The following is a 20,211-nucleotide window of genomic DNA, read 5'->3' as shown; positions in this document are numbered from 1 at the left end:
TGAGTCATGATCAAACAAGTATGTTTCTGTAAAAGAAAATATGAATAATCTGACCTGTGATGGACTGGTGACCTGTCCATGGTGACCCTGCCTATCATCTGGTAACCGCCAGAGATAGACACTAACACCCCTCATGTGTTATGATGAGGGTTGGTTGGTTGGTTGGTTGGTCTATAATTTTAACTGTTTACAATCAAAATCATAGTTGCTCACTTCTTTAAGAGAGAACTGATGATGTTAATACGTGTCTTTTGTCTTTGGCCCAACACTATAAAACGCTTATACTTTCTTCACAATCCTATTATGCAAGGAAATAATGAATGGTCTCACCTGCTGTTTTTATTCCTCCTGTCACTCTCCTCTCTTTGCAGGACTGCAGGTTTCCACAGCTTTGTGAAGATGTCTCTCAATAAAAACCCCCGTAAAAGACCCTCAGCAGAGACACTGCTGCAGGTTAGATGGCCCTCCCTACTTTATAATTAAAGTTTGGGTTCACAAAATGATGTGTTCAATATTCATGAGCTCAATTTTAGCTTCAGCTATACAGACAGAAAAACGTCTGACAGAGGTTCTGTGACTGAAGAAAGAATGAAGTTAAGATGGAATTTATACTGTAAAGCATTAAAATAATGTAATGAGGACTGTAAGAAGAATGTAGTTCTAAATTTGGTTGAAGAACTGAACAAAAACTAGACAGGTTTTGTTTAGTTCTTCAGCCCAGAAAATCTGTGAAGCAGTTGTTGGAGCAGTGGCTTGTGTCTCTGAACTATTTATACAGAAAGCTCAGCATACCTTGTTGTGGTTTCAGCATCCGTTTGTGACCCAGCTGCTGACCCGGAACCTGATCATTGAGCTGCTGGACATGGCCAACAACCCAGAGCTACACAGCGCTCTCACACACAGCATCGATGACAGCGAGCTGGAGGTCAGTGACTGAGACTCATCAGGGCTCAGCAGCATTTAAATAGTTCCTTAAAGCTGCATTATGAAATTTTTACAAAGAATGTGTTTTTACATATTTACTAAAACTTTCACCATGTTGTGACAGTATGTTATGAGACAGATAATCTGTGATAAGATTGATCTCCTCCACCTCCTTCCTGTGCTGCTATTGCAGTATGAAGAAATGCAGCACTCACAACCAAAAACAACCAATAAGAGCCTGGAGAAAGGTCTTAGCGCTGTCAATCAAACTCATGTACTCACCGCTAAATGTGCTAATGACGAAGAAGCCAATGTTTTCCCAGAAGTCTTGGGGATCATCGAGACAAATTTAGGAGAAACTAAGTCCAGCATGTTCTTTTTGACCAGCAGTGGTTTTCATCTTTGAACTCTGCCATGCAGGCCATTTTTTCTCAATCTCTTTCTTATGGTGGAAAAGGAATGACCTCTGACCTTAACTGAGGCAGATGTATGCTGTGGGGTCATTTATGATCTCTTGGATGAGTCATCACTGAGGTCTTGGGATGATTATGGTTGGCTGGGCGCTACTGGGAAGGGTCACCACGGTTCCATGTTTTCACCATTTGTGAATAATAAACGTGACAAACATGAAGAAAAAAAATGAAATCAGGAAGGAGATGAACATGTTTTCACAGCACTGTAGTTAAATTTTGTTTCATTTCTGTGTTATTACTGCCATCCCTGAGTAAAACACTGATGAGTCTACTGCTGTTGACAGATTGGGGAAATGTCTCCAGACAAGATTCAGTCAGCAGGAAAACATCTGTCTGTAGAGAGGACCCTGTCTGAAGAACAATGTGAGTTCAACACACACACACACACACACGCACACACACACACACACACACACACACACACACACACACACACACACACACACACACACACACACACACACACGCACACACACACGCACACACACACACACACACACACACACACACACACACACACACACACACACACACACACACACACATGACATGAGTCACAGTCCAAACAGAGTCCCACCTGATGGAAGCAGGTTTTTCCTGTCCCAGTCCTCTCTTTAGATGATGGTCTCTTGGTTTCTGCTTCCAGTTGTTTCTGACCTTGATGCAGGACGATGTAACATCGCTCTAGTCGCATCTGTCTGACAGAATCTGTGAAGGCAGCTATAGATGATTAGGGTGATGGCAGGAAGCCTTCCAAGATGAAAACCTTGGAGCTTATCGCCTAAGATCAACAAATCATAAATCAGTGGAAACACACAAAATACCGCTGGGCAACCATAACCAGGAATTGACTGTTGCCAATAAAGATTGCATTGCGATGTTTTGTCTCATTTCCTGTCAGAAACAAACTCTTTGGTTGAATAAAATACAATTTGAAACTTGATATTTTGGGGGTATGAATAATTTTGGGCTTAACAGTAGATGTCAGAAAGAAAAATAGCATCAATGTTTCCCAACATGTTTAACTTTCAGTCAGTTTGGCTGTTTTATATGTTGGTATATTTTCTGTTAGAAAATCCAGTTTGTTCTTGATCTCCATTGTATGTGAACGTACACTTGATGCTGGTTCTTGTATAGCAGACGGAGAAATTCCTGTGTATGCTGCTTGTACTGGCTGAAAAGTGGCTTCATTGTCTGCCATGACCCTCCGTGTCCAGAGCTGCATGAGCCATATTTGGGAGGCTCATGCAACAACAAGCTCTCAGTCAGGCTGCTGCTGTCCTGTAGCTGCTCTGTACATGTGGGATGAAGGCAGAGGATGGCACTAAGAACATGCCTGCTGTGTGACAGACACAAGCGCTCCTATGCATTCAACCAGTGACTTCATTCTGTCGGCCTGCACAGTGTGTCTGGTGTAACAGACTAGCCTGACACTCAGACCACTGCATCAGTCTAGTGTTCACACACAAGCCACAAACACCTTTACCTCAGATTTACCATTCAGAGCTCAGGCGACTCAGACGGCTGCTGCTGCAAAGCTTGGCTCTGTGTCTGAAGTGTCGGTGTCGAACTGGGCTGGGTAAGAATGTGGTGAGCTGGTGGACCGCAGGCCTGCTGACAAAATGTTTGGCTCAGAACTTTATAAATATTCCTTCAAAATTGAAGAATGTATAAGTAAGAATCAATAACACAAACTGCAAGTTCCATTCTGGAGCAGAATGGAACTTGCATTCCTTATCTTATGGAACAGAATCAATGTGATCTTTGATGCTTTCTTCACCACTACTGACCACACCCAATACACCAAGCTTTGTGCAGTTACATCACCTTGGCTTTGTGTTGCTGCAGTGTCTCAGTTTGGCAGTTTGTGAACTATAAAGTGTGGAATTAACACAGAATATGCATTATGCAACAGCAGGTTTGGTTATGACTAACTTAAAAATGCTATAGGACATTTTTAACAAACTCACGTTTTAAAAACCTTTTTATTGAGGTTGGTAAAAAGAGAGGAAAGAAAAAAATTATAACACGGAGAAGCTCACTTTACCAAAGAGATAAAACTTATTAGAATAGAGTTTGGCTTACTGTGAGCCTCAGCTCCAGCTTGCTCTGAGACCTGCTCAGATTTAATCATCAACAGTGTAAAAAACCAATCATGTGACATTTAGAAACAATATTCAAATTATTTATCCTAAGCTACCTTATCTCTGCCCAGACATTACCTCTTACTTTAGTCATCCTTGATAACCAGTCAGTCTCTACCTGGTGTTGTGGTCAGAGGGGCTTTTGCAGCATTTCCTGGTGAAACTGCAGCATTTGTGGGGGAAACCTGGGAACTGTCAGCCAGCAGCTGAAGGAGCATCGTTTCATCTGGGGAAATAAAGGTGGAGGCTGCTTGACTAGTGAAGGGGAAAACTTGTGGAGGTGTTGCTCTCTCTCTCTCTCTCTGGATGGTGGGATAAATAAAAAGGGAGGTGGCTAAGCTGTTCTCTTGTCATCTCTGAAGCTGGAGCAAGTGAGGGCTGTGGAAGAAGTAGCGGGAACATCAATTCGGTAACACAGTCAGATGATGTCTCTGTTTGGGGAATCTACAATTCAAAGATTCCTTCTGCAGAGTTATGAATTCCTTTGGCCAGGATACAGACACTGGATGCTTTAACCATATTCTGAAGTTACTTTGGATCCTGGGAGATCTCTCCCTTTGACAGCGAAGAACGTATTCTCCTCTGGTGGAAGGGAGGCAGGGGATTGAGGCGTACAGACGTCTCGTCCAATGTCTTATGATGATAGCTATGGGACAGGAAGTGAGGTGTTTTTTTTTTTACCTGTGTCACATGATCATGCTGTGACACTGGAGTTTCAGAAGAAAGATGTTTCTTTCTCCTGAAACTGAAAGTGGGTTAATGCAGTGCATTCTGGGATTCACAGTCTTTATACCAGTCTCTCTGTTCCTTGTGGTCCAACACATGCATAGTAACCAAACCATGGCTATAATCACAGAGAGATCTGTCAACTTAAGGGAGGAACCCTGACTCAGCTTCAGTGAAAATGTGCTCTATGTCTAACTATGTATTGAATCATTACAGTCAGAGGAAACCTGAAGTTAATGTGCTGCAGTCTGAATTGCTATTGTTGTGTTGGCTCTGTCTCTGCTGAGTACTTTAGTGATATGGTTGTTGTAGTGGAGAATCAGCTTTTTTGAACTAAAGAGCTCTGATCTCAGCACAGTGTGTCTAAAAGGCACATAATGTTCCCTGTTGGTGTAGCAGAGTGTTTGAACTCTCAGTTGATCTTCACATCACAGCTAGTAAACTCACTGACTGCCAGAGAAGAGGAAAAATATCCCAAGCATGTGCTTTCATTTCTTAAAGGAGCATGATGAGCAGAATCCTGACATTTCCCTGTTCTATTTGTGGTTCCCACATACTGTCAAGTTTAAGAAAACTACTGCAGAGGATTCGGTGCAAATCTTTCCTCCTGGCCTGAAGCAGACGATCAGAAACATTATGAGAGTTAACTGGGATGATATGACAGCAGCTTCTGCTTTTTGGTTTAACGGTTTCCTTCTTTGCTACTTCAAAGGCTCTGTGAACTCAGCTCAGGCTCGCTGTGGTTAGACGACAAACACAATCTTCACACTTTGCGCCTCAGTCAAGTCAGAGCAGAAAAAAACAAGTTATACATTTACTGATCCACTGAGCTGCTGCGTAAAATCTGTGTACAAACATGTTCATCGATAGAAGTCGTATCAACTCTGATGTTCTCTTTGCAGTTGACCAAATAAAGTTTGGACGTCCACTGAGAAAAGTCACAGAGCCTTATCCTGACTTGGTAATGCATTCTGACTGCTCTGCTACTGATGACATATGTGGCACTTTGTTAGCATGACTGATGGCTGTATTTTTGCTCTGCTTTCTGCAGGGCTCCTATGATGACTGGAGCATGTCTGGAGATGAAGATAACTCACCGTAAGTTGTTTTGTTCCTTTTTGTCCTTATTCGGTTTTAAAGCATATGGGGGAAAGTCATTATTTTTTATTTAATGTGTCTTTTAACTGACAGAGTGATTTTCTCTGAATTAAACTAGCGGGGAAAACACTGTGGAAAAGGAATATTTCTTATCCATTTACAGTCTATATTTTTATCTTTTAATATGTTTTAAGAGATAATGGTTTGTTTATTTCCAGAAGACAGTCAAATATCTTTATTACATAATTTAGCTGATCATTTTATCACAGAAAATGTTGTTTAAGTCTTGGGATTTTTAAAACATCAGTTTAAAGAGGTTACTGTTTAAGTTGACTACTGTTTCAGGAGCAGTTACAGTTTCAGAGTCTGTTCTGAAAACAAGCTGAGTGGCAGATCTGCTCAGTGACCGCAGGAATGACCAAACATATCCTGTGTTACGACTGGGAATGTTCCTTTATTTCGGACAATTCTTGTTCCAATCTGTAGTCATGCACTTTGTCAGCAATGAAACGGTTTCCTATGAATGCACACGCATGACCAGGTAGAATGTAAATAAACAGTTGATCCAGTTTTAGTGACCAAAGCTTCAGTTTCCAAAAACAGGGACAGGAAAAAAACCAAATAAACACTACAGCAACAACAGTATTTTACTTTGATGCAGCCTTTGATAGTCCACACAGAAGTATTAATAAGGAACATTCTTTTTTTTTGTCACCCAAAATCATATTCTGTTCATATGGAATAATTATGTTTACTCCAGTTTGGTTCAATACAGAACAAATCAGATTTATAAAATAAAATGAGTGTTCCATTACACGCTTTTACCTGCCGACTTTGCTTAGACATTTTGGAAATATTAACTAATATACAGTACAGTTTACTGCAAAGGTATCATATTAAAATCATAAGTTTCAGTTTGTGTTGTAGCACTTAATGTGATAGACTAACAAAAATAATGCATAATTGTGACGTTTTAAGAAAAGAAATGTTGAATCAAAAACTGGAATAGCTTGCTGAACATAACTTCAAAAACTCAAAAACTCAAATTCAAAACCGACAATAAACTAAACCCAACGACAGTCATCACCATGTCATGTAGTCAGTGATGGTTCCCTCAGTCTGCTTCGTTATGTTGCATTGAAAATCTTTAATATTTAGAATTGAGAGCAAAAGTTTTAAATGCGGATTTAGACCATAGTGCTTATTAATAATTGTCCATCTCAGAATGAGAAGAAGAAAAGCCTCCAAACCTGATTTACAAATATGCAAAATATAAAGAGACTAGTTTCTCCCTTGCAATGACTAAGAGATAAAAGTTTAGTCATTACGAGACAAAAAGGCTGAAATTCAACATGCATAATTATTTTTTATGGCATGAAGAAATAATTATGCCATAAGAAATAATGGCATAAAAATTATAATAATATACCTAAATTATAATAATACAAATAATAATAATAATATTTATATTTCTAATCAGATAAATACTATATTGGATCAATTTTTATAATAATATAATAATAATTAGTCATTACCAGATTTTTGGATAGAGAAATAAATGTTAAAAGATTAAAGAAATAACATTACAAATATATATAGAAAATTGACTGATAATTATCAAACATTTATTCTGAAGACAAACAGCAAACGTTTGGACTCCTAACCTGCAGCAGTGCAGAGTTAGAGGTGACCTAGATGTTATAAATTTGATGGTAAATTGTTTGCTTTAGTTGAAAATAAACAATTTTTATTGGATTTACTGATTGGAGTCCAAATCAGTAATGACTTGGACTTGTCCCTCATAGACTCGACCTCGCTTTGGAAAAAATAACTTGTGGGCATCTTTGCCAGCAGGACAGCAACTCTAAGTATACAGCCAGAAGTGCAATGGAATGGCATAGAGGTGTGCTGAATATAAATACATGCCACATTCTTTTGTTAAACATTTTAAATACCCTGAATGTATAATTTCCTTTGCACTTTATTATTTTACATACATTAAAATGTGTTGTAAGATGGAAGGAGTATGACTTTACAGAATTCAATCAGTAAAGTCCAATATGCAATATTTTCCTCATGTGTTTATTGTAAGTAACAAGTATTACAGTTTACATCTTTATCAACACAATGTATCAGCAAAACTATGTATATTAAATTAAAAATATAAGAAAATTAATCCTTACAGTCTGTTTTAAATGATCCATGATGTCAAGATGTTTCCTTTGTGAGAAAAATATTTAAAATGAAAACATAAGGACAACTTGAGACTCTTTAAGCTAATAGGTTATATTTCCAGAACAAAATGATTGCGGATCATTAAGGTTTTTCTTGTCTTATTGTGAGCATGCTGCTTCCATAACTAGTGAAAGTCGTCTCTGCTTCATGGACATGTTCCCTGGATTTCACGCCTCATGAACAGTGAAAATCCCACAGCACACTGCCAGTCCCAGTCTGACTCTGGTTTCCAGCACAGCTGTGCAAAATATCCACTAAACATTAGAACCATTCCCATAATCATTAGGTCAGTGCAAGACGGGGCAGCCGCTGAGCCGACTCAGTCGGTCAGCAAGAATTCTGCATTTCTACCTCCAGTCCAGCCGCCTGCACTGATAGTTAGACATGTTCAGGTACAGTAATGATTGGGCCATTACATCTTTTCAGGCCAGTTGTCATGTTTTGTTTTTCTCAGATAAAAATGGTACACCATGTATACAAATCTTAATAGTCCCTTTTTAAATAGCAAAAACTGAAACATCCGATGTTAAAGGACAGGACTTCCGGCTGAACCAAAGTTAAGGTATTTTCAGAGCCGTATTGCAAAAAGATTGAAAATGTAAAGAGTCCAGGCTTCAGTCGAAGTAATCAGTGCTTGTTAGAAGAGGACCTTTGGTTTTACTCCCTCCTATTGTTCTGGCCGATTGAGGCCTGTGGTCAGATAAACACCGGGGGTCTTCCTGTTGCAGGAGCCTGTTGGAATGTGTGGAGCAAGCCCTGCAGATGAGGTAGGCCACGCCCGCCTGCTCCAGCCTCTCCTAACAGCTCTGTTTTTCCATCCCACCTGAAATAAACCACTCTAGTTGGTATTATTATGATGCATTTGTCAGCTAATGTCAGTGTGTTTGCCATAATCTTCAGGTTTGTGTTCATGTGCTCTTAATATCGCCCTCAAACTACGTGAACTGGCACAGATTCCAACCAGGACAGGCCCAGTGGTTCTCAGCTTTGAGGTCTCCTTTGTCTGCTTCATTGTTGCGTTTCCGTCAGAGTTTGGTCCGTGTGCTGCTATTGTCCTACTTTCAAGCTCCCCAGCGTCTGCCTCAGCTTGGTGTCGTGTTGCTTGTCCTGGCTCTAATTGAATGATTTGACTAGGCATGGTATTGGTATGAGGTTATATCGAGGATTTAAAACATTGATTTTACAAAACCACTGAAATCTTCATGCATTTGCTTTGGTTTAAAGTCCTTGTCATGAGATGCTTGCGTAGATCTCAGAATGACTGCAGTTTTCTCTGGGTTTATGGACCGTGGTGCAGCTCTCTCCCTCCAGTGCAGAGCATTGCCTGCCAGCTGGCTTAAAGCAGCCTTCTACAGCTTCCCTCTGCTGACAAGGCAGACAGATTCAGCTGTTTAGAAATGTTTTAGACAGCTATGGTGTGGAGACTGATACCAAGATATGTTTTCATCATTATAGTCAGAGTTAGACTCTCATACCAGCCCATGCCTAGATTCAGCCATCAGATTTCGCAGTGATATGGTTGTTGCTCATTTGTCTTTCAGGAGTTTAACGATTGCAAGAGCGCCATCTGCTGATGTGAGTATGACTCTTATTACCATGAAGTTAGTCTTTATTTCTGTTGCCTGATGTGTTGACTAGATACAAACTTCCACAGTTTTAACTACTCTGTAATTATACTTTACCCCTTAAAGCAATCTTTTAGAGATTATTTTTTTCAAAACTAATCCCTTTACCTTTCCTTGGTACTTTCTGGGAGATATTTGTGTTATTTCATTGAGAAACCAACTTATTGGTTAAATAATCCTTCGGAGCCACAAGCTGGTGGCAAATATTAACTGTTTGTTTCTTAATTGTAATGGAGATCAAATTTGATCACAACTTTATAGAGTTTGATTCTGAGGACGGCTGTGGTTTAAGTTGCCTTCTGATCTGTTTTATTTGATCTATTTATTTGATGACAGTTAATCTAATGATTGATGAATTATCAATTAACTGTGGATGCACAATATATTGGTGCTAACATTGATATTGGCTGACATTAGTCATTTTAACATGGGTATAGTTTCATGGTATCCAATGAATAGAACCGGTCTGGGATCAATAATATTTATTTACAACTTGTTACCATTTGTTTGTAAAGGGAGGGTGGAGGAGGTTTGTGATGTGGTGTGTGTCTGGTCATGAGAGGGATAGTGATGCAGCACAGGATAGCGGTGTGGTTGTTTTTTTCAAGGTGTCGAAAGGGTAAGAAATATATGTAATATTGGTAAATATCAGTTGGCCATGACAGTAATATTAATATCTGATATCAATATCGGCACAAATCCTTAGTCAAAATGTTACTTTCCTATTGTAGAATAGAAAAGGTATTTTCTTTTCTATTTCCACGTGTGGCCCTCACATTAGCGGTGTTGAAGATGTTGGAATCACTCTAGTGACAGCATGACTCACATGCTGGTGTTTTACAGGGAGGTAGGAAGAGCGGTTTGTTCAGTCCGACAGCCTCACTGCCGGCCTTCAGCTCTTTAACTTCCAACACAGAAGACAGAGACCTGACGCTGAGACCGGCCTGCACACTCGGCCCTGACGCGGCCATCACAGCCGACTCAGGCTCTGCAGCAGGTACACCTCAGTACACACACCATTCAGTCACACACAGCTTGTTTTATATGTATCAGCAGAGGTCTCCTGGTTTTGGTATTGTCACTTATCATAAGTCGTCTGTTGTTTTTTTTTAATGCACAAATACACACACAGTTTTTCCTTTGTCTGACTCAGATGTCCATTCCATTGGGGCAGAGTGCGCTATTTTTAATAAAGCTGCACAGACATCATCAACAGCTTTATTAAAGACACAAATAGGTCCACATGAGAAAAAATAATAATATTTTTTTTTTAATTATTAAATCACATAAAAAATAATAATCACAAATACAATACAAGTCACTGATTTACAGAAAGACTAAACTGCCACTGGTTCCACATTCTGGACTTAAACCTGACTGAGCTTTGTGCAATATCAGTTAGTATTGGGATGATGTTATTTGTAGAAACATATCATCTACACATAAATCTATACACAAGGTTTCGTAATACTGCATGAAATGTGGAGACACTAACACCAACAAATAACTGACTAGCTTATTATGTATGATGTAATTTTATCCTTACTGTTCAGTATATATGTTTTTAAATATGTTATATTCCTACCTTTGTGTGTATCTACATGCTTCGATTGTCTGTTGCCTTGATGCTGTTGCACTGGAATTTTCCACTGTGAGGCAGTAACTGGTATTTCTATTCTATTCTATTCTATTCTATTCTATTCTATTCTATTTTCTTCAAAGTCTTGTCCAGGTGTTCTGCCACACAGGACATCAGTCAGCGCTCCAGTGTCCCATGTTTGCCACCACAACACTCTGTAGTAGCAGAGAAAAGGATGGCTTCCTGCCCCAGAAGAGAGACGCCGCTGTCTCCAGAGTGGAGCACGCTGCGGAAAAAGCCAGAGGACTCAGTGAGTTTTTAATGAGAATACTTCTCTCTTTAAATGAGAAGCAAACGTCAGAGTGCTGGAGTGATTTGCTAACCTAATAACTTCCTAATGATTCTGTTTGAACCCTTTAAAGGTTGATAGATTCAGTGAAAGTTGTTGATTTGGTGTTATTCCCTTGGTGTACAGTGTTTATTACTCCCTCTGTGTTGTTGTGTGTAACCTTTGTAATTCTAGAGAGCTGGTTGTCATGGGCTTCCTCCCACCCCTCAAGTCCATGTAAGTGTGAATTCTAACAGCAACCAGCAATAAAACGTCAACACCTTCATGACTAATTAGAGACACTTCCTCTCCTAACATAAACTAATGCATTGCATGGTGTTACATATAGACTTTCTTGGTAAGTTTTATTTTATTCTTTAGATATTATATAAAGCACCATCCTTGTTAATGTGTGAGGATCAAAGGATCTTATCATGTTATCAAGAAAATTCAAAAGCTTGAAAGTTTCAGTAAAAGTTGCTGGACAGATCCAATCAAAAATAACATATCAGGAATAAAAAAAATACAAAAATACCACCTTCATGTGATCCTCTCAAGATTAATACAGACAGGAAATAGAAAGATTTCACAAATTAGACTGAAAATATTTTTGTTAAATGACACAATACATCACAACAATCTGCTATGACTGAAAGTAAGGATGCTAAGAAATAAGAGAACAACTGAAATTAAAATCTGGAAACGTCTGATGGTTGAGTAGAAGAAGAATCACCAGTTCTGCGGTATCTAAATCCTCACTACGCATTGCAACATGATGTGGTCCGATGGCCCTCTTACATGATTGGTCTCTGCTGTAGATACTTTGTTTGCCTGTTAAAGAGCTTTTTGCTTGAAAGCTGCATCGATGAACATTTTGTAGCCTTACTGTGCCAACAGCAGCATGATTTCAATGACTGCTTTTTATCACACCACTCCACAACTGAAGGGCCATTGTAATCCTGTCAGACTCAAAGTCATCTGCTTCCTCTAGATGGGAGCCTGCTTTACTAAAGTCTTCAACGGCTGTCCTCTAAAAATCCACTGTGCTGCTACCTGGATCTTACCCAAAACAAAAGGTGAGGACTCTGGTTTCCTAAAGCCCTGAACCCCAGAAAGTTCAGTTTAGTGCCGTTTATTTATACTTTGCCAATTTTAGTACATATGAATAATCTCAAGGCACCTTACAAGGCAAAAAGGTCCAATTCATATCCAGGTATGGAGATATATTTGTAAACAGATTAAAATTTAGTTTCCAGTTTGAACCCTGCTGTAAATCAGTTCATAATGCCAGTTGGTAAAATGTTTCGTAGCCTAACTGTGACATCCGTTCTCCTGAGCAAGCATGTCATCTTTACTTCAAAGCAAAAGTGGTCTTTACTAAAAAAGCCTGAAACATTTAAAGGTTATTTACATACAGAACATCTGTAAATATTTCTGTGACTGATTACTGAGTGATGAGGAAAACGAGGTGTGGATCACCATCCTACAGCTCGTAGATCCACCTTTAGAGCCATTGAGCAAGTTTATGAGACGCCAGCTGTCTTATGCTTATCTCAGTGGGATTTGCTAATTGTTATAACACTATAACAACACAAGCTACCAACAAAGCATTTCTTTCCATTTCATGTGTTCAAATACAAAAGGATGTTCTGAATGCATAAATGCAGAATGCAACACATTGGCTTCCTCTGGAAACAGAAAGGGTGTACTTAGTTTTCCTCATACCTGTGCAGTCACTCATGGACATTTCTTTTCCCCCATGACTGCATTCAGCTGGAAGTAATTCTCTCACTTTAACTCATTCATCTCCTCCTTAGATCAATACCTGATTCTTGGAGCAGAGGAAGGAATTTACACATTGAACCTAAATGAACTTCACGAGGACACACTAGAAAAGGTGAGAGAAGATCTTATGAACTCACACACACATTTTCTTGTCATGTTTCAATGCTCCCCATCCTGTCCTGCAAGAGATCAGGATATGTTTATTCCTTATATTTCTTTGACAGGCGCATGAAAGCTGTTCAGTAAAGCTAACCTCGTTTCTGTCCACAGCTGCTCCCTCAGCGATGTACGTGGCTCTATGTCATGAATAATGTGCTGATGTCTGTGTCAGGTAAAGTCTCCTCAGTATGCTGCTTCTATCAGACGACATGTTGAGCTTTATGGTATGTGCCTCTCTAACATCGTGTCCTTTGTGCAGGAAAGTCGTCGCAGCTTTATTCCCACAGTCTAACGGCTCTGTTTGAACAGAAAGGACATCTGCAAAAAAAACACGGCAGCTTGTCTCTCAGTACCAATCGCTTCACTGAGAGGATCATTCCCAGGTCGGTACAGGTCAGAGATTGGTACAGGCTGGGCAGTTCAGGCAGAATACAACATTTAGAAACTTTCAAATATCCTTTGTTTAACCTTGTACTGAAGTTTTTTCATTCCTACACTGAGCTTTCTTTCCTCCCGTTTCCAGAAAGTTTGCCATATCTGTGAAAATTCCAGACACTAAAGGCTGCCGGAGATGTAGTGTGGGTAAGTGATTCAGACCGGCTCTAAAGTAGTTCTCACACATTTTCCAGAGATAATCAAGAGGGATGCAGTGTGAGAACCCAAATGTCCACAGCACTTGGTCCAAAACTTTTTTGGGCTATTTTTTTCGCCCCCGTTTGTAAGAAATGTGGAAAATCAGCAGCTGAGTGTTTCACATTGGCAAGTGTCAACAGCCTGAAGCAAATTCTCCACACATTCTCCCTAATATCTCTGGTGCTTATCTGAATAAACAGCCCAAGTGCTTCTTTTTCATGTACTGATACCAACAAAGTCTTCAGTATTGTTGATTTTCCTTACTGCAGCGAGAAACCCCTACACAGAGAGTACCTTCCTGTGTGGGGCGGTTCCCTCCGGCCTGGTGCTGCTGCTGTGGTATGAGCCTCTCCAGAAGTTTATGCATCTAAAGGTTAGTGCAGATATGTTGTCCCACAAGCACTGCGACATCCACTACTCAAAGTACAAACAAGATCCGTTTTCTTAGTTTCTGTAATTAACACCAGGATTTTATTAATTGTCATGTATGAACAGAACCATGAACTCTAATCCAGCCCTCAAGTTCAGCAGTTATCTCATATGTTGACAGCTGTATTAAGAAGAAATGCAAGCAGGAAATGTGTAACTGGAGTTAATGTTTGTTTGAATGTTTACAATTTGCTCACCTTACATTTGGCATCAAAAGTCAGAATTTTTTAGTTCAAGTCAATGAAAAATACTTGGAACAACTCAATGTCGGAATTCCACCTGGAAAAGTTGGAGACTCCTCACTGACACACCATGTTGGACTTTATGTTACATTATAACATAATGTAAAACTTACAATGAACACTTTATTTTCACTTCTGACAGGTTGCAACTCATTAAAAGGGCAGTGTTAAATGTTTTCCAGGCACATAGAGAACTATTTAATTGGCAGCGTTATTTCAGCCGAGGTTTTCTAGTAAGGAACCACAGCTAAATGTAACATCGGACCAGATGGAGCTTCTATGGAGAGAAAAAAAGTTGAGAGAAAACATAAAGCTCTCAACTTTATGTTGAGATTTACATAAAGTTCTCAACATAAAGAACTTTATGTTCTTTATGGTGACCATAAAGAACATAAAGCAGAAGAAGAAGTACCCTTCTTCTACTAGTAGAAGAAGAAAGTAAGAAAAGTGGTCAGTTTGTCCTGCAGCATAAGCCTGTAGAAACGATATAGCAGGATAACTTTGCTTCCATTCAAATCCGTCAGTACTTTCCAGACATTCTGAAATATGAATCTCAGTTTTTGTGGCACGGTTAAGTGTGTATATTAATCTTTTTTGGTAGGTGTAAAACAAACTCCTTTGCATGTCAGAGGCATTGTTCAAATAGACATTTTAGTTCAGCAACTTGTACTGTTTTATACACAAAGCACCTTTAGAGACTCTAAACTCAGAATAGATTCAGATTATTCCTGAACTTCTATTCCATCTAATCCTCCAGCAAACAGTTTTCTGAAGGGGGACACAAATTTTCTGACTTTAGAAAATAAACCAGCACATTTTCAGGGTCATTCAGTTTCTTCTTGGGTCCAAATGATGTGATGAGATGCTACACTGAAGTATTGCTGCCCTCTACTGACATTTTAAGTAATTTTTCCCCAAACAATTTATGGAAGAGTTACTGAATGTGTTTATTTTAAGTTAACATTTAGCAATTTAAGTAGTGTTAGACTCTTTTAATAAATAACATTTTATCTAATACATGTCGTTTCAGTGTTAAATAGAAATATTAGCTGATGTTTATGAGATGTTTATTAGATGCAAGATTTCTTTTGGTGATGTGAAAATGATCTTTTAGTGTATGAATGTTACAGTTGCTATCAACTCGTACAGTTAATTGCAGCCTAGTCACATTGCAACTCTCCAATGCTGCTGGACTCTAGGTGTTATTTAAGTACTTAAAGGTTTTATGTTTGCTTGATAAAACTTGTCTGACCTGAGTGACCAAGCACCAAGCATCTCCCACCTGCATCCTAGTTTTTAATCATGTAGCCTCGCTGCTCCTATTTCTGCTGATTCATGCTTCATCTCTTTCAGCACATACCAGTGCGACTACCAGAGTCTCTGCCAATATTTGAGCTTCTGGTTCTGGTGACAGATGAGTTTCCCCAGCTTTGTGTGGGGGTGAGAGAGTCTAAAAATGAGGAGAGTCCAACCAGCCAGCAGCTCAAGTTTGATATAATCGAGCTGAATGCTCCTCCTGCTTCAGTGCCAGGTAGGATAAACCACCATGCTTCCCGTCCCTTTAGACCCTGAGCCTCTCAAATCAAATCAAATCAAATCAAATTTTATTTGTATAGCACATTTCAGCAGCAAGGCATTTCAAAGTGCTTTACATCATAACAAACACAGAATCACAATGCAACATAGAATCAATCATTAAGTCAAGTTACATCAATAAATTTGTAATTGATTACATTTCAAATACAATTCTAAGCAGGTGGGTTTTCAGTTGAGATTTAAAAGAAGTCAGTGTTTCAGCTGTTTTACAGTTTTCTGGAAGTTTGTTCCAAATTCGTGGTGCATAGATGCTGAAAGCTGCTTCTCCTCGTTTTGGTTCTGGTTCTGGGAATGCAGAGCAGACCAGAACCGGAAGACCTGAGAGGTCTCTCAGATCAAATGATGTCGTCTTTCTGCAGATGGTTGCGCCCTCCGAGCTGTACAGGTAACCCAGCTGGACCGAGATACAGTTCTGATTACAACTGAAAGTAAGTCACTCTAATGTCATCAATAAAACACATTTCGGGATGATTTGTAATGAACTCTGCTTCTGTCCTGATGCTGACTGTGCAGAAACTGTAAAGATAGTGGACCTGAAAGGGCTTCCATCCAAAGAGCTAGCAGCTGAGATCGTTTTTGACTTTCCAATTGAAACACTAGGTAACAGCAACGTTCAGAGTCCCTCTCTAAGCTCGGCTTGTCTGTGCTGACAGCTGAGTAACGCTCCGTATCCTGGCAGTCTGTTTGCAGGACAGTGTGCTGGCTTTCTGGAAGCATGGCCTGAAAGGAAGGAGTTTCCATTCGGAGGAGGTGAATATCTACACATCTGTCAAGCTGAGTCCTTTGCCTGTTATGTGGCAGAATTCACAAGCCTGAGTCATGTCATTTTGAACGGCAGGTAACACAGGAAATCACAGATGAGAGCCGAGTTTTCCGAGTTTTGGGAACAAACAGGTGAGATAACGAAAGAAAACAAACATTCCGTGTTCTATTGAGTATTCATAGGCAGGCCTGAAACAATTGATCAGTTTAAATGTGATGAATCAGTTATTGAAATAATTGTCAACTAATTATGAATTGATCAATTGTTAGTTGGAGTATACAGACTTAAAAAAAAGACCATTTGCTGAAAGAACAAAAACATTAAACCAAAAACTGTACAAAAAATACATATATTTTCATTTAATATATAAAAACTTCCTTCTCTGTAAATATGTCCTACACAGAACTCCTGAAGTGGCAATCTTAGCTTCATCTGGTTCACCTGATTTTGTTTAAAAAATATCATATTAATCATCTTCTGCTATCCAATTATGAATAAAAAAAATGTTCAACAGATCAGCCAACACAGGATTGATGTTCAACCAGCAGAGAGTGTTGAACTTTTTACATGTTGATGTTAGGATTGTTTTTAGCTGTAGATGCTAAAAACAATACAAATGATCAAGAGTTCACTAAAGGAATGCTGTTACTGCATTTCAGGAAATTAGATAAATGTAATTATTTATTTGTATTTTTACATACTTCCAATATTTTACAAAAAATGCTTAAGTGGTTAATTGAAAAATCTGCAGAATGTTCCAATCCTTTGTCCAATTTATTGATTATTCATTAGAATAATGAATAATCAATAATATTCTATTGATTATTCATTAGAATAATCAATAGAATAATTGAGTACTCAACTGATAGTTAGTTGCAGCCCTGCTCATAGGAACGGTGCTGAGTGATTTGTAAAGTTTAAACTTCTGGAAAACATTTTTTTCATGAAGCAGGTTAGTGTTTAAATTCCTTCCAGTGTGTCTTCCTGGAATATTTTTTTTATATTTTCATCCATTCAAATGGTCAAATATATTAGAAATATTCAGAGCATCCAGACATGATTTCAAGGAGATGATTGTAATGCGATATATTGTTCAACTCTAATATTAACAAATAAGATAAAGATGATTCTAGGAAATATTCTAGATATATACTTTTATCAGTGAGAGTGTAACTTTCATTTCAGTTTTGCGTAGCAGTTGTCTTGCAGAAATAAGAAGTATTATCAAACTGACCTAGTTTTGTGTACTTTGGATGAGTAAGACCTTTTTCCTTTTGTTCCTGCACTAAACAGAGACATCATCCTTCAGAGTACGCCGACAGACGACCCTTCAGCGCTGAGCAACCTGTACATCTTGACTGGTCATGAAAGCAGCTACTGACCTGGAAAACAGGCTGACTTCTTAAAGAACAAGAACCAGAATGTTCTACCTGCTCAAGTTTAAGAAGCGATTCCCTTTGCATGGAAGGCGGAGAAGACCTTAATACCATCGGCTCACAGCAGACCCCTACTGGCAGTTTCTGCAGGGACACGGCTCCCATCCCACATCAAGAGGCATGTTGCTAAGAAACGGTTGTACAACTTGTCAGTTTGTTTAAGGAATGGCACAGCTGAAGCAGCATCAGCAAAGATTGTGATCTATCTTGCCAACTGTAGTCATAACACAACAGGGGGAAATGGGACCTTACACCAGAAACCTGGGTTGGATATTTTCAGTCCCCCTTCAGACACTGTGACCTACAATCTCCTGTTTTTTTGTAATAAGAGAGTTTAGTTGTATGATGAATTGGCACTTTATCCAGAAAGTGAAGGGAACATTTGCTTCTTTATCTGAGAAATGCTAAAAAATAAATAAATGGTGCAGTCTATGGTTCTGCTTCCTGTGTAGAACTGAAATGGACCTCAGTATCTCCATGTCAGACCAAAATAACTGGGATGATTTGGTATTTCTCCATTTTAATGTTTTTCTTCTATATGCTGAAATTTTTATTGAAGGGTTTAACTGAATCAGAGTTTGTCCACAGTCCTAACAACCTAATGTGTAACATCACAATTTTCAGTAAAAATAGCCAGTTCCTTAAACATTGGTTCAGTTGAGGTATAATTTGGTCCACATGGAAACTAATGATTGGTATGCAGATAATTTCATTTGTAAAGAGCTGGGATATCTAGAGAAGAACCAGAGGGTGTAGACGCTGTCAGCAGGGATGGAGTGATGAGGCTGCAAGCTGTTTCTCTCTCTCTCTCTCTCCCTGTCTCTCACGCTCTCTCTTTTCTTCCTCTTTTTCAATGTGTCCTGTCTGACAGTGTGGCACTCAGAATTGTTGTGTGACTGCCAAAGTGAAGCCAAACTGATTTACTTTCACAAGTGGAGCGTTGCAGATTTTGCTTTAATGCTCCATTAGATATATATAAAAGTTTATTAGAAAATGCTTTGAGTTTATTTCAATTCTAACATGGAGATAGAAATAGAATTCATTGAAAGAGGTGAGCCAAGATGGTTTGGACATCTGATCCTCTTGGTGCCTTTCTCTGAATTAACCTCTTTAGAATCATAAACTTCATGTTTATGATTGCCATCTTTTGCCAAGTGCCATCTTTTCTGAATAATTATCCAAAGACTAAAAATACTTTTATCCTAATTGATGAGCATCAGCAGTTACTTCTCTTAGGTCATAGCTGTTTTAATTATTTGTATTTTCATAACATACTTTGATGTTTTAGAGCAGCAAACTGATAAAATATTGATGTTGGCCATAATATTTAAAAAGTTTTGCAAGGGACCAGATGATTAAAAATGAAGGGAACCGACTTCTTAATACAGATGTGCATTTAGTTTAATTAAAGTACTGTTGATAGAAAGAACAATTCAGGTGTACTAAAACTCTCAATTCCACTACATTGCAGTTGTCTGTGATTGTGTATAATGATATTTATATTATTTATACTGTAAGCTGTATTAATAACTCCCTTTTTTTCTGAGACACATTGGGAGACAGTATGCATTCCAGGTTGATTTTTTTAATGTGTTTTGCTCTGTATATATATATATATAACAACTGAGAATGCATTTCTAATTTTACAGAATTTTTAATATGAAAAAAATAAAGATTTTAATGTCCTCTATTACTTACTTTTTTATAAATAAATTACATAATATATAAAAAATATATAAAAGGATATTCAACAACACACATTTTATTTTATTTTATTTTTTTATTATTAGGTTTTAACATCAAAATACAAAATGTACAAAAATATATGAACAAGATATGTAAACTTTTTTTCTATAACAGAACCAAACATAAGTCGTACAGAACACATGGATAAGCCTTCCCAAATAAAATCCAGAGGAATAAGAAAAGAAAACAAGAAAAAACAAAAAGTAGATATGTTAGAAGAAGAAATAAAAAAGACATTAGTCTTGTGTGCAAAGTACAATGATATAAATATAGGTCTTAATAGTGAACAC

At 38.4% G+C, this 20,211-nt stretch overlaps 1 protein-coding gene across 5 annotated transcripts in view; it reads left to right on the top strand.

The window, feature by feature from the left end:
- map4k2 (mitogen-activated protein kinase kinase kinase kinase 2) overlaps positions 1-19,370 on the top strand; it is a 36,946-nt gene extending 17,576 nt beyond the window's left edge. Inside the window, exons 11-33 of one of the 5 annotated variants that reach the window (XM_023346268.1) lie at positions 372-453; positions 809-925; positions 1,682-1,760; positions 5,170-5,228; positions 5,319-5,365; positions 8,329-8,367; positions 9,142-9,175; positions 10,069-10,072; positions 10,142-10,222; positions 10,948-11,114; positions 11,328-11,369; positions 12,124-12,208; positions 12,950-13,029; positions 13,188-13,248; positions 13,336-13,459; positions 13,600-13,658; positions 13,979-14,082; positions 15,734-15,911; positions 16,336-16,404; positions 16,490-16,576; positions 16,656-16,726; positions 16,815-16,870; positions 18,033-19,370. In XM_023346268.1, coding sequence (XP_023202036.1) covers positions 372-453; positions 809-925; positions 1,682-1,760; positions 5,170-5,228; positions 5,319-5,365; positions 8,329-8,367; positions 9,142-9,175; positions 10,069-10,072; positions 10,142-10,222; positions 10,948-11,114; positions 11,328-11,369; positions 12,124-12,208; positions 12,950-13,029; positions 13,188-13,248; positions 13,336-13,459; positions 13,600-13,658; positions 13,979-14,082; positions 15,734-15,911; positions 16,336-16,404; positions 16,490-16,576; positions 16,656-16,726; positions 16,815-16,870; positions 18,033-18,120 — 1,813 coding nt within the window. In that variant the 3' untranslated portion in view covers positions 18,121-19,370. Of the gene's footprint in view, positions 1-371; positions 454-808; positions 926-1,681; positions 1,761-5,169; positions 5,229-5,318; positions 5,366-8,328; positions 8,368-9,141; positions 9,176-10,068; positions 10,223-10,947; positions 11,115-11,327; positions 11,370-12,123; positions 12,209-12,949; positions 13,030-13,187; positions 13,249-13,335; positions 13,460-13,599; positions 13,659-13,978; positions 14,083-15,733; positions 15,912-16,335; positions 16,405-16,489; positions 16,577-16,655; positions 16,727-16,814; positions 16,871-18,032 lie in introns of all 5 variants that reach the window. The other 4 variants (XM_023346269.1, XM_023346265.1, XM_023346266.1 and 1 more) reach the window with 4 other exon arrangements.
- The last annotated feature ends 841 nt before the right edge of the window (positions 19,371-20,211 follow it).

Source organism: Xiphophorus maculatus, chromosome 14 (genome assembly GCF_002775205.1).
Source record: "Xiphophorus maculatus strain JP 163 A chromosome 14, X_maculatus-5.0-male, whole genome shotgun sequence".
Lineage (NCBI taxonomy): Eukaryota > Metazoa > Chordata > Actinopteri > Cyprinodontiformes > Poeciliidae > Xiphophorus > Xiphophorus maculatus.
This window is presented reverse-complemented; position numbering and strand designations above follow the sequence as displayed.